Source organism: Natrix helvetica (genome assembly GCF_964273705.1).
Source record: "Natrix helvetica genome assembly, chromosome: 1".
Lineage (NCBI taxonomy): Eukaryota > Metazoa > Chordata > Lepidosauria > Squamata > Natricidae > Natrix > Natrix helvetica.
Genome location: NC_138548.1, coordinates 27,288,047 through 27,302,504, shown reverse-complemented (window position 1 = coordinate 27,302,504; position 14,458 = coordinate 27,288,047). Strand labels below are relative to the sequence as shown.

Sequence of the window (14,458 nt, the reverse complement as noted above, 5' to 3'; positions counted from 1 at the left end):
GTTAGGACTTTGCAAATGTGGAAGGGTTGCTTTGATACATAGCCATAGACTTGCAGGTGACCTAAGAGTTCCTCAAGTACAGCTTCCTGCATACTGCAGGACTCACTACGTTATTGCTGATAAATGGCTATCTAGCCTGTTTAAAAGCTCTAGTGAAGGAAATAAAACATTTCCTACAATAACCTATTCCATGATTGAATGTTCTTAGTATCAAGACGTTTGTCCTTGAATCTAATCTGCATCTACATCCTAGAAATTTCATCCCATTAGTTCTACTCTTGCCCTCTGTAGCAAATAAATTTATTCAAAATAATATAATACTCCCTTGGATAGATGAAGACTGGTGGTATATTCCTTTCAATCTTCTCATCTCAAAATAAATATAGCTAGATCTTTTAACATACCTAGATTCCTCATAGGACTTAGTTTCCAGTCCTTTCATCATTGTGGTAGCTTTCTATGGACTTGCTCAAGTTTATCTGCATTTTTAAAATAGAGTGTGCAGAACTGAATGCACTGCTCCAAGTAAGGCTTGATTAAGCAGAATTGGGTAGGATAATTACTACTTATGTCTAGATCCTATGCTTCTCTTGATGCTCTTCAACATATTCTTGACCTTTTTTGCAGTTGCATTATATTGTTGGGACATGTTGAGCTTGTGATCTGTTAGTACACTCACATCCTTCTCATGTGTGCTACTCTTGAGCCACATTTTCCCCATCCTATAGAAGTTTCTTTCATTTTTCTAAGCATGCCTAGATGCATAAATTTACATTTCTCCCTGCTAAATTTCATTTGATTTGTTTCTATTCATTGTTCTAGCTTAAGTGTTGAATTATTTCCCTCTCCTCCCTTCATTCATTCATTCATTTTCATTTCATTCATTTATTAGATTTATAAACCGCCCCCTCTCCCCGAAGGGACTCGGGGCGGTGTACAGACAAAAATAAAATGCACTATAAACAACAGAAATACAAAACCCCAGAAAACAGATTAAACAAAAAGTCTGTACAATGATCATAAAATTAGCTAATAATTAAAACCAATTAAAATACCCCAAAATTTAAAATCCCTAAACTTCTTCTGTGGAGTTTTGAGCAAAGAACCCTACAAACACACATATTCACACAGTTTTCAATGAACCATATTTAAAGTTAAGCAAGCTGTCACTAGGTCTTAACCTGGTTAAGCAATTAAGTTAAGTTAATTACTGCTTCCCTTACCACATTTTTGGTCCCACTTGACTCCCCAAACTTCTGTTGCCCCAATGAATGACTTTCTTTAATGAAGAAACTCCTGCAGGAAGAATCCAGAAACATTTGCTTCATCTCTGGTCTTCAAGAAGCCTATTTCATTTCTCTTTGATGTTGTTACAAATTATTTGTTTACCAGTAGGCTCTTTGAAAATTAACAAGCCAACTATTTTCTGAGATTTTTTTCTTCCCAATCCACAGTATGCTCATCATATTGCTTCCATCCTAAATTTGATGAGTCAATTCCATCCCATCCCATCACTCTGTGTTCTGGATTTCTGTCTTTGGTTAACATCTGTTGGCAGAAATTGTTCAGTTTTTTTGTAGTTCTATATTTCAAGTGTTGCTTAACATTTTTCAGGTTTTGATAGGTGCTCTGAAGCAAGAGACAAGAGCAGTGGCTCTTCACAAATATCTATGTGACCTGCAGAATTACCATTTTCTAGTGGAGTTCTCTCCTCTTGCAGCTGCTTCTTTTTACAGGTCGAGTGGGTAGAAATAGACCAAATGCCTGAAATGCAAACGTATTTAGTGTGAAAAGTTTAAAATTAGAATTGCTCATGTAGAAAATACATTACAAATGGAGTCTAATTGCTGTCCAACTTTCTTTCTAGTGTTAAAATGCCAGAGCATCATCCACCTTAGCAAATAGTAAGATCTTACTGAAAGATTGCCAAGATTCTAAAGCAAATAGTTTAAAGGTTGGAGCAGATGAGGAAGGTCTTAGCTCGTCTCTGGCCTGTTGTTTTTAATGCCCTAGGTCAGGTATTTATAAACTTTTCCTGATGACCCAGCATTTGTCAGGGACAGTGGAAGAATTGCTGGAGGGAAAAACCAAGCCTTCAGCGCAAATGCAGATTGCCCAAGGATGTTGTCCACTCTAAGTGGTATGGGGAGAATTGATCCCTTGGGCTGTACTTCCATTCCTGCTTGAGGCTCATGTGCAACGGGAATGTGATGCCCATTAATGAAAAGAGATCAAGGAAGTATCTGTTTGAATTGGAAGTTACACTACTGATCCTAGCAGCTCTCTCACTCTCTAAGTAGATAGACATTCTCACATATATTTTAACCCATGTGTGTGTACAAGCACATATACATAATTCTTCTGATAAAGGTGATGCAGTCATACTACCTGAGACTTCATAATGGTACCCGAGATTCATTTTGGAGTATATTCAGTCATAGAACACCACGGAATATTCCCTGTGATGGCTTTCTCTTCTACTATCTCTTTGCCATCATAGACAGAAGAATCATAAGTGAATTATGGCTGTAATGTGACCCCCTTTGCTTGTGCAAACTGGGTAGAATTGATAAGGGAAATGTGTTCATTCACTAAGTCATGTCTGCCTCTTCACAATTCCTTGAACCATAGCATGTCAGCCTCCTCACTGTCTCCCAAAGTTTGCTCAAATTCATATTCATTGCATCAATGACACTATTGAACTATCTCATCCTCTACTGTCCCCTTCTGCTGATGAGAAAAAAGGTAAACTGGTAAATGCTCCAACAGGCAATCAACAGTTAGAAAAAAAATCTAACCTGGTCCTGGTCAGTCACTAATACCGGAATTGCCATCTTAAGTCTTGTTCTGCTCCTAAGCACTTCCAAAATTCAAGGAGGATGAGCATTCACAAAATGGTGGCAAGTATGAATGGAGCTATGGCCCAGGACAATGACTAGTGACTTTTAAACTTATGGTGAATTTCTTCTTGCCTTGTTTGTGTTTATCCTTTGCCTCAAAATGGAATGCATTTCCAGTCTTACTTTGCAAAGAACATCCAGAGGGCACCGAAGCAAACTAAGAGAATTCTTAGTGCATTCAGAGAGAACTTTATTAGCTGCCAAGAGTGAACTGCTGGAACTGCACATGGACCATGGACAGTTAGTGATCTCTTTGATAGCTATGGGAAAGATTATCTTTGGACAAAGGCCAGAGTCCTCTTGCAACTTTAGGAAAGACAAAGTTGAGCCAAAAGAATATTCCATAAATATTTTTCAGCCAAGTACTAAGTTGCTACAGTTCAATCATAAGTAAGTCTGATGTCCCAGTGAAGATGCTGAACTAGGTTTGAGGAGATCCATGGTCTCCTCATAGTAATGGAAGGTTTCTCTATGATTTAGGACTAGACACTCTTTCTCAGCCAACCTACCTGAAAGGATTATTCTGGGGGGAAAACTGGAGGACAGAATGCACTATATGATTTGAGTTGCTGGAAGAAAATAGGCTATACATCAAGCTAATAATAAATCTAACAAATAGAAGAGTAAGAAAAGGAAATAAATGATGGAATGGTCTTTTTACAACCCCATCCATCCATCCATCCATTGTGGAGTTGGAAAGGGCCATTAGGGCATTGAGAAACCCTTGCTCAGTGCAGGGATCCAAATTAAAGCATCCTTAACAGATGTGTGCCTAGTTTCCACTTCAACACACTCATCATCTTCCTGGATAATTGGGTCCATTGTCAAACTGTTCTTATCATTAGGATTTTTTTTCCTAAATATTTGCAGATCTCTCGATCTTTCTCCTTCACTCTCTCTCTCTTTCTTTCTTTCTTTCTCTCTATCTCAGCTGTCACCTGCTGAAACATAATCATGGTCTTTTAGAATTACCACAAGGTCTAGCTGTCCTAGCACTGCAGTGGTCAGACAGAAGTCACCAGGAAAGCTCACAAGACGATTCAGTGCACAATACCATGCCTTTGCTTGTTTGCTGTAGGAGCCAGCAACCTAAAATATACAATCTCTAATTATAAGATTTGGCATAGCAATTAGACTGTTTGAATGAATTTGCACAACATGTTTAATTGGTTGTTGGACTGATCTATTGTATGAGTTGGTACAATATTTTCTGCAGGCTCATATGCTAACCAAATGAGCTGAGTATGCACACCATGCAAAACCACCCCAAAAACTAATCTTGCTTAAAGATAATTTGGTGTAGCATGTTGGGCAAATGCAACTGTTAAACTGTTAATCTTGCTGAATGTGGTACATTTTTTACTTGATTTAAGACGTTGAGTGGGAGATTGGTGTCCTATGATTGTAAAATAGGAGTACAAAACAGCTGGATACCTTTGTCTAGATTCAGAAATTAAGCAAGATCAGCCTGCTTAATATTTGGATGAAAGATCAATAGAGAAGCCCAGGGCTGGTTTTTTTTTTATGCAATAGGAGCTGAGCTTCATTTAAAGGTACTTTGCCTTTTTATCATTCTAAAAAGCTGGGCACATTTCACATTATTATGATTGCTTAGGGCATCTGGAATATAACTCCATATCAGGTTTATTACAAAATAAATAATCTGAGTTAAGCATAGGCATCTCGACCCTGTAGCTAAGCATAGACCTTTTGACTACAAGGATTTAAAGAACTGGTTTTGCTGAGGATCTGAGATGGGGAATGGGATAACTTTGCTTTTTCTTTTCCTTTCTTTGGAGACAGCCATAAACAATGGCTTCATTTAGCTAGGGATTAACAACCCCTCTGAAAGGAAGATGTGACTCAAGGTCGGTGTGCATCAAGAATGGCTCACTCAGTGTATCAAAATGCAAAATATCCGTATGTATGAGGAATTTTCGGAATCAGCAAGAGTTATATTTCGCTAAAGTGCAGTGGAACCAAGAGACGTCGATGCGTTTTACATCAAGTGGGCATGATTTTTAGATTTGTGTCACAGAGTCTAAAGTCTTGAGTGCCCGGACATCACGAAATAGCAGCCTGGTATCTGTGCATTTGATTGTTTTAATTAATGATATATTCCGGGGGAGAAGAAAAGGCTGTCATGTGGCGGCAGATGGTCGGGTGGAAGAGGGAACTCTGAAAGAAGGGAGGAAAGATTGCATTAAGGAATTCTCTAACCACAGATGCTTCTGTAGGTTTTGAGTTTGGTCATTGTGAAACTTTCAGCCATCTGTTCTTTGGGCTAGCAAAAGCTTGGGTCTATCAAAGTAATATATTCCTGGAATCTCGCATGGGCAAGGACGTCCCCCTCCTCCCTAATGTGTGTGACCCTCATCCAGCTGCAGAACAATAGCTGCCTGTATGAGAGTACCTGGCATGGCTGGAGGAGGAGGAGGTTTATGGTCCACAGAATCCATAGAGAGTGTCCCCTTTTGTCTTAGCTGCAATCTGTTGGCTTGCCTTTGGGGGCAGCCATTTTGGGTTTAGTGACCTCTGACCTCATTTGCCTTCCCTTCACAATGAAGCTCTTGTTGAGCATGGGGTATGGTAATGAGGAAGCGTGTGTGCAAAGGAGATCTGCCAGCTGAGACTGGTGTGGCAGCATCCAGATACAATGGACGGGGGGGGGGGGGCAAGTGGAGATGCTTGTAAAAGAGCAGACTTGCCAGAGCTTTGCCCTCTGTGTAGATTGGTCGTCAAAATTAAGTTGAGGTTGACAGGTGTGTGGATTGTCCTACTGTGGATATGGATTTTCGGAATATCATAGGAAAGGGGGGTGTTCTTTGATGTAATCCATTTTATAGGAAGACGGCTAGAGCATCATTGTCCAACCCCCCACCCCACCCCCATTTATTTCTCCTGCTTTTTCCTTCCCTTTTCTTTTTCAATTATCCTCAACACTTTTCTGAAATTTCACACCTTCTTTTCTTCGTCTTCTTGCAATGTTCTGTTCTGTAAGTTGCAAATATCTAAACACCTTTGGACCTGTTTGAGGCTTTGCATCTCCCGTTACAAACCTCTCCGGTTGTTAAGATCTGCAAAATAATTTATTTTAAAGATCTCCTCGTGGCAGCCCGGCTCCATAGGGGGCTTTGACAGTTGATGTTGCCCAGGGTGAATTAATGCCATCCCGTTGTTTTACTTCCCTGTGATGTGATGTGATAGGATGTGATGATTTTAAGAGCTAATTTGCTGTAGTGGTTAAGGAACCAGGGTAGAAAACTAGAGACTGTGAAAGCTCTAATCCCTCCTTAGGCAAGAAGCCAGCTGGGTGACCTTGGGCCAGTGACACCCTCTCGGCCCTAGGAAGGATAGCAAACCACTTCCAAAATCTTGCCAAGAGAACTGCAGTGATTTGTCCAGGCAGTTGCCAGTAGTCAACACGGACATAGGAGCCATTTTTAAAAAAATGATTTTACTATATTTATCATTTTAAATTACTTTTAAAATTTAAAATGTTCAAAAACTATGGTGAGTCAATTGATTTCAGTCATATATAAAACTAACTACCATATTTTTCAGAGTATAAGACGCACTGGAGTATTAGATGCACCAAGATTTTGAAGAGCTAATTTTTTTAAAAAAGGTTTGCACTATGCAGACCTCCCAAACCCTCTGCACGCTTCATTTTTTGTGAAAAATAGAGCATGCAGAGGGTTTGAGAGGCCTGCAAAGTGCTCCTGGGGGCTGGGGGGGGGGGCAAAAACGAGCAAAAAACGGCCCGTTTTTCACTTGTTTTTGCCCCCCCCCCCAGCCCCCAGGAGCAGTTTCAGGCCTTCCAAACCCTCTGCATGTCCATTTTTGTGAAGGGAGTGGGGTTTTGGGAGGCCAAAAATGGTATATTCAGTGTATGAGACGCACCCAGATTTTCACCCTCTTTTTGGGGGGAAAAGGTGTGTCTTATACTCCAAAAAATACGGTAATATTTTTGATATGCAGGGGAAAACCTGCTCTTGCATTGCTCCAGGCGATGAATGCACTCCTTCGGGAATTGTACAGGTAGCCCTGGCTTACGACCACAATTGAGCCCAACATTTCTGTTGCTAAGTGAAACATTTGTTCAGTGAGTTTGCCCCATTTTACGACTTTCCTTGCCACGTTGTAAAGTGAATCCACTGTAGTTTTTAACATGGGCAAGCTGTTGTTAAGTGAATCTGGCTTCCCCATTGACTTTACTGGTCAGGAGGTGGCAAAAGGGAAATCACATGACCCCGGAATACTGCAACCGTCATAAATATGAACCAGTGGCCAGCCATTTGAATTTTGATCTCATGGCCATGGGGATGCTTCAATGGTCATAAACGTGAAACATAGACATAAGTAACTTTTTTCAGTGCCATTGTAACTTTGAAGGGTCACTAAAGGAACCATCGTAAGTCGAGGACTACCTGTATTTGTTCTCCATATTCTTTCAATAGAGTATTTCTAAAAGATATGCAGTAATCAGGCTAGTTTGTTAGTTGTCCACATGAATTATTTTCATGTGTGTTTCTTAAAGTTCTCTTTAGCAAGATTTATTGATATGAAAAGCGTGGGGGAGAAATAATTTCAACAAGGGAAGCAGTGACGTGCGGTGAGGTTTATGGCTGGTGAGGCTGGTGACGTCATCAGGAAGGCGGGGAATGGGACCACGTGTGCTGGAGGCTGAGGCTGCCTCAGCCTCCAGCACACGTGATCCCATTCCCCGCCTTCCTGAGCATGCTCCGCCGGCTCACGCTCCGCAGTCCTCGAAAGCGACTGGGGAACGACGAGAACCTTCCTGCCTCTGCTGGACTTTGCGCAAGTCCAGCAGAGGCAGGAAGGTTCTCGTTGTTCCCCAGCTGCTTTCGTGGCTTCGTCATCCAGGAGCGCCGACAACATTTTTGCCTCCGCAGCTCGCGGGCGCAGACGGAGGTAGCCAGAGTGGCGCCGAGGCAGTCCGGCGGGCGAGCGACCGAGGATCAGCCTGCCTGATCCTCCATCGCTCGCTCGCTCGCTCTTTCGTCCGCCTGGACCGCCTCGGCGTCGCTCTGGCTACATCCGTCTGGCCGCGCCCGGGAGCTGCGGAGGCAGAAATGTTGTCGGCGCTCCCGGATGACGAAGCCACGAAAGCGACTAGGGAACGACGAGAACCTTCCCCCAGTCGCTTTCATGGCTTCATCATCCGGGAGCGCCAACAACATTTCTGCCTCCGCAGCTCCCGGGCGCGGCCGGACGGATGTATATAATATTATAATATTATATATATATATATAGTATATAATATTATATACTATTATTTCATGAAGAGAGGTGAGGCTCTGCCTCCCTTGCCTCCCCTGACCGCACATCCCTGAAGGGAAGTATCTTTAATTTAAAACTAATATATCTCCATGTACTTTGGATTGGAGACTTCTTTATTCTCTTTCTTACAGCCTTCCCGTGAACCAGGGAAGAGGAGTTTGTAGCTGGTAGTGTGTATTAATAGTCTCAAAATTATCTGTCTGGGAACAACACTTTCATTGTGCCTCTTTCACTAGGTTTTAAAACCTTCAGTGGTTTCAGAATCTATTTATTATTAATTTGAATATATGTTTTTAGTATTTTAAGTTCCATTTTTTGTTTTGGAAAAATAAAGTGCTTGCCAAAGTAGAAAGACATGGGATTAATAAAATAAATAATTTCTGTTTGCATTGAAGAAAGAGAAAAAGATTGATGAATAGAAGGAGGAACTACAGTACATACAGCCAAAGATTATACTTTCTTACAATTTAACCCAAAATAACCCAAAATAAAAATAAAGTGCTTGCCAAAGTAGAAGAACGGGGGATTAATGAAATAATTTCTGTTTGTATTGAAGAAAGAGGAAAAGATTGATGAACAAAAGGAGGAACTACAGTATATGCAGCCAAAGATATACCTTCTTACAATTTAACCCAAACAATATTCTGTGTGAAGCATGTGCAAAGACCTTATTGTGATTATTTCCAAAACATTAGTACTGAGAAGACCAGCTTATTAATATCCAGAATGGTCAGAGGTAATGGGGTCTAGGACTGTTCTCCTTGTACCCCACTCCCTGGGTGGGGCCCGACTAGTAATCAATGCCAAATCCGGCGAAACAACTGGCCGCTGTGATACAATTCTGTTGATGCAATAATAATAATAATAATAATAATAATAATAATAATAATAATAATAATAATAATAATAATTTATTAAATTTCTAGACCGCCCCCTCTCCCCGGAGATGAGTTGGAGTTCAGTCCCTTTATTTCTCTATCCACTGTAGACTTAAGATCTTGCAACAGTTCTCTCACCCATATACACCTGTGAACAGGGAGGGTTGCAATAATGGAATCTCAACTCCTTCTCAGTCTTTCAGATGATGAATAACAGAAACTATAATACAGAGCTTTTTAAAGGCAGAGGACCTGATCAGGTGCCCATTATTCTCCTCGTAGTGTAGTAAGAATAAACATGATTTCAGTTTTGCCTTAGGCAATAGTCCCCAACCTTTTGAGAACCAGGGACAGGTTCCACGGAAAACATGTTTTCATTCACTACCTAGATCCCGCTCATGTGCAGATGAAGCTTCACTCACTTGCATGGACCAGTTCCTAATGGACCCCAGATGGGTTCTGGTCCATGGACTGGAGTTGGGGGGGATCCCTACCTTAGGAGATTGGTACCTTTCCTGGTACTTTGCCATTCTTCCCTCAGATCTGTTGTTCATATAGATTCAGTTTCTTGTTTCTTTTGCTTTGTATCAACCAATGGAACAGAAGTTGCCTTCGGAAGTTGTGGGAGCTTCATCACTGGAGACTTTCAAGAGGTGATTGGACTGCCATTTGTCAGAAATGGTGTAGGGTCTCTTTTTTGGGTGGAGGGTTGACTAGATGACCCACAAAATCCCTTCCAACTCTGTTAATCTAATTTTAATTTTTTATATACTGTATATACCTGAGATGCTGCTTTAAAACCCTGCAACCTAAATATCCTGTTGACTATACGGGCCTTTTTTTTTTTTTTTTTTTGGCAGCTATGGGTTTAAACAGTGAATTGCCTCATAAACAGCTTCAGAGGCAGATCTCCCAGAGTCGCATTGGGAGATATTATATCACTTCGGTTACAACTGTGTTTTGATGCCAGTTTTAAAAATAAACCAACCATTTACTTGTCACATCGGCTGAGTCTTCGCTACTGTCAGATTCTTACAGCCCAAAGCTCTCCATATGGAATGACAGATGTTGAGCCCGAAGAAGAAAAACAAGCTCCCAAATCCTTGAAGCAATCATTTGTTCTAGTTCTAGATTTGCAGGGATTAGTTACGGAGTCTACTCTTCCTGTTGTAGTTTGGAAGTAGCATGCGTATTTGAAAAGTAGAAATGCTTTTGCTTACTCCTCGGTCCTGTCCCTTTGCAAAACGAGATGGGGGTCTAAATCTTGCAGGAAAATCTAAGTAAAAGGAGGTCTGCTGCTGAGGGTGCTGAAGGCTCTCCTGCCCAAGTGCTTGAGTTCATTTTTTCAAAGAGTCAAAGAGTACACTGGTCTCATCCCTTTCCCCACTATGACTTTTTCATGTAAAAATGGACCTTTTCTGCTGTATATATGAATGGGGGTAAAGATAAAGATTCCCCTTGCACATATGTGCTATTTGATCCTGACTCTAGGGGGAGGTGCTCATCTCTGTTTCAAAGCCGAAGAGCCAGCGCTGTCCGAAAACGTCTCCGTGGTCATGTGGCCGGCATGACTAAACATCAAAGGCGAATGGAGCGCTGTTACCTTCCCACCAAAGGTGGTTCCTATGTTTCTACTTGCACTTTTACATGCTTTCGAACTGCTAGTTGGCAGAAACTGGGACAAGTAACGGGAGCTCACTCCGTTATGTGGCGCTAGGGATTCAAACCGCTGAACTGCCAACCTTTCTGATCGACAAGCTCTGCGTCTTAGTCACTGTGCCACCACTTCCCTGTATGAATGGGAATAGATATGTTTTTTAAAAACCATCTCACTTTTGCCACTGTTGAAAGAAATGTCCATCTGGGTTCAGTTCCAAGTGGGAAGGAATACACTGGAAACATGGAGACTGCTTGGAAAGATGGTTTAACGGTGGACAGGACCACGTGGGGGTTTTTTGGTCTGGGCAAAGAAAAAGCATGTGGGTGGGAGAGAGACAGAGATTTATACCTTCTCTTGGGCCCCACCTTGGAGCTTCCTGTTCCTGTGTAAGAAGTGTATTCTGATTGGTGTCAGTCTCCTATGAGGCCATGCAGGGGTAACTTTGTAGTGTCTTGAGTCCCAAGCTTGGTTGAATCTTACTGGGTGATGTAATCTCCCCAAGTGCCATGTGGTGAGTTCTGTTGTCGAATGGGTAGAGAGCTAATCCTACCTTTGTTGGATCTTGGGTGAGGGCATTTGCTTATGAATAGACCTAGCTATCTCTCTCTCTCTTAAGTGCTGACATCTGCTGTGGGCTATTGAGGAAGGTGAGGGCTATTAAGAGTGAGTCTGCTTCCTGCCTAAAAAAACATGTTTCTCCATTTCTCATCCAGAGAGGTTTAATATTCTGTCTTTTTAATATTTCCTAGAATATTTCCTTCTTCTAGGAGAGGGATGGGTGCTAACTTCCTACACCATTTAATGTTTTTTTGATGGATTTCATGAAGGAGAAGGACTCAAGAGTCCTGATAATGCAGAGATCTTGCCTTGGTATTCATCCCTGTCCTTAGATGGATTGTTTGCTAGATGGTGACAGGAACATCTGGCTGTCTGATGTCTATGGATATTCTCTATTATCCAAGTCATGGTTGTCTGATCTTTCTTGTGTGTACAGGAAGCTGAGAGGGGTTTCCTAACCTTTTGTGGACAGCACTGGTATATTTCTATACTGTAGATCAGAACACACATGTACAGAAACTTTCTTTCTGCTCCTTCCTTTATTTTTGTTGTGCTGCGACTTTCGTCTCTTGCCTGGTTTTGTCAGGGGAAGAGATGTGATGTTTACCTATCTGCAGGAAGGTGTGCTTTTTCCCCAAAGGACCATGAAACATTTTAATAGTCTAATTGGAGAGAGAGGCTGTCGGTTGTTCATGTACTTACATTACATATGAAATACTTTCATATTACATCATTCGTTCATTACTGGCACGATGCCATTGTTATGTAATCTGCATAAATGACATAAAGTGGCACAAAATTACACAAATTGTGTCATATGCATGAAGACATATTAAGGCAAATTCTCGCCAGAATTGGGCCTGTTGCATGCAGAGTCTGTTCTGCTAAGATCTGCTAAACTGAATTTACCCTGAATTTTAAATCCATCCATGCCATGTGAAATTGTATAATCCAGGACTCTGTAATAATCCTGTTTATTTGTTCTATATCCTTTGGGGGGGGAATATCCTTTTACTGCTCATGCTCAGGTTCTGAATAGATTGTATAATCCTGGCCAGGGCTACATTGGTTCTGCTCTTTGTATATTTGAATTCCTAGGGCTTTGATTGGGGAGGGGCAAGGATATAGTGTGTAATATAGTAGCTGTTCTTGAAAATGTAAGAACACTGCTCCCTGGGCATGTGCCTCCTTGGCTTTCCCCTCTGCCAAATGGGAATGTTGAAAAATTCCTTGCATGTTCTAAATGTTGTGGTGGTGCAGTGGTTGGAATGGAGTATTGAAGACCAGGAGTTCGATCCTGATTACCTCAAGGTTGACTCAGCCTTCCACCCTTCTGAGGCCAGTAAAGTAAGAACCTCTCCGTTCAGAGAGTGATGTAAAACACTATGAATGGTATATAAGTCTAAGTACTATTGCAGTGCTAGTGCTAGTGCTATGTCAGTAAAAAAAAATATAGCATGGTAGGGAATATGTCCAGCATGATTGTTCTTTCTTCTCCTGCCATTTTTTCTTTTATATCAAGGTTGCCAATCTCTTCTCTCTCAAATCTGAGGCACATAATTCCTTGAAAACAAACAACCTAGTTCCCCTATATAACAAGCATCCATATGTATTAATTGTGTCCACCTATCTGACAGAGACAGAAACAGGGATGAGGTGTGTCAGTGGCTAAGACGCTGAGCTTGTTGATCAGAAAGGTCAGCAGTTCGGTGGTTCGAATCCCTAACACCACATAACGGAGTGAGCTCCCGTTACTTGTCCCAGCTTCTGCCAACCTAGCAGTTCGAAAGCATGTAAAAATGCAAGTAGAAAAATAGGAACCACATTTGGTGGGAAGGTAACAGCGTTCCGTGCACCTTCAGCATTTAGTCATGCCAGCCACATGACCACGGAGATGTCTTCGGACAGCGCTGGCTCTTCGGCTTTGAAACAGAGATGAGCACCACCCCCTAGAGTCGGGAACGACTCACATAAATGTCTGAGGGCAACCTTTATCTTTACCTATCTGACAGATTATTTTTTAAACAGGTACTTTTTGAGCTCTTTGTATTTCATGTACTGTTATTGCTGAAATAACCAGCAGCTTGGGAATGGTGAAAGGTAAAGTAACTTGAAGTCTGCTTTGCAAATAATGTTAAAATGAGATGTAATCTTTTGAGATGAGAATCAGAAAGGTCTGTGTCAAAAATCTTCATGAAACATTCAGGGATAAAAGATTGGGTAGCAGAGGGATGCAAGTACTGAAGTTGGGACCAGAATTTCCATTGCTAAACAAAGTGGCTGTTAAATGATTTGCACCTGAATTTACACCACCTTTTTTTTTGCCAAAGTTATAAAGTAAATCTTGCAGTCATTAAGTGAATCCAGGTTTCCCCATTGACAGAAGCTGAGAAGGTTGCAAATGGCAATCACATGATTTCAGGATGCTGCAACCATTGGAAGTACCATTGCCAAGCCCCTGAATTTTGATCATGTAACTGGGGGAGCTGCTGTGTGAAAACCAATTATAAATAACTTTTTTCAGTGCCATTGTAAGTTGAGGACTACCTGTATTTCTATTATTGGGTAGTGTATAATTGATTGTGGAATTGCTTTTTCAAAATACCATGAAACAGACATTTTCATGGGGAAGAATCTAATTTCCTTAGCTAAATGAATTGAAGTGCTCTCATTATTAAATGCATCTACATCTGGAGTAGGAAAATATTGTTTGGTTTTCATCCCAGTTATCTGTTACATTTTTAAGGTGTCACCAGTTTGGCACTAGTGACCTAACCGATTAATGGGCTTGCTTTATTCCTGTATTGGGTGTACATATTTACTGCATTAAAATAAAATCTTATTTTCTTTCTTAGCATTGGCAATCACAGGACAGTGAAGAATATGAAGCTGAAGGTAAGAGAAGATGGTGCCAGTTTCTTTTCAAATAAATGGAATAGAAAATGGATTGGGAGAAGGATGGTTTGATTTGGGAGCAGGGAGAAGAGGAAGTTTTTATTTATTTTCCACATTTAAAAAGTGTTTAACTTTTCAGAGCTTCAAAATTGCTGTTGCAACCCCATTTATTTAACATATTTCAATTCTGCCTTTCATTCTATTTATAATTTTAGAGACTGTACAATTAATTGTAACGGAGTACAGATGCAATAATAAAGTAA

The 14,458-nt window shown here is 41.0% G+C and overlaps 1 protein-coding gene across 10 annotated transcripts in view; it reads left to right on the top strand.

Moving 5' to 3' along the window:
- NIN (ninein) overlaps window positions 1-14,458 on the top strand; it is a 140,608-nt gene that overhangs the window by 60,784 nt on the left and 65,366 nt on the right. For all 10 annotated transcript variants that reach the window (XM_081948854.1, XM_081948858.1, XM_081948855.1 and 7 more), the window contains exon 5: window positions 14,156-14,195. In XM_081948854.1, coding sequence (XP_081804980.1) covers window positions 14,156-14,195 — 40 coding nt within the window. The remainder of the gene's footprint in view (window positions 1-14,155; window positions 14,196-14,458) is intronic.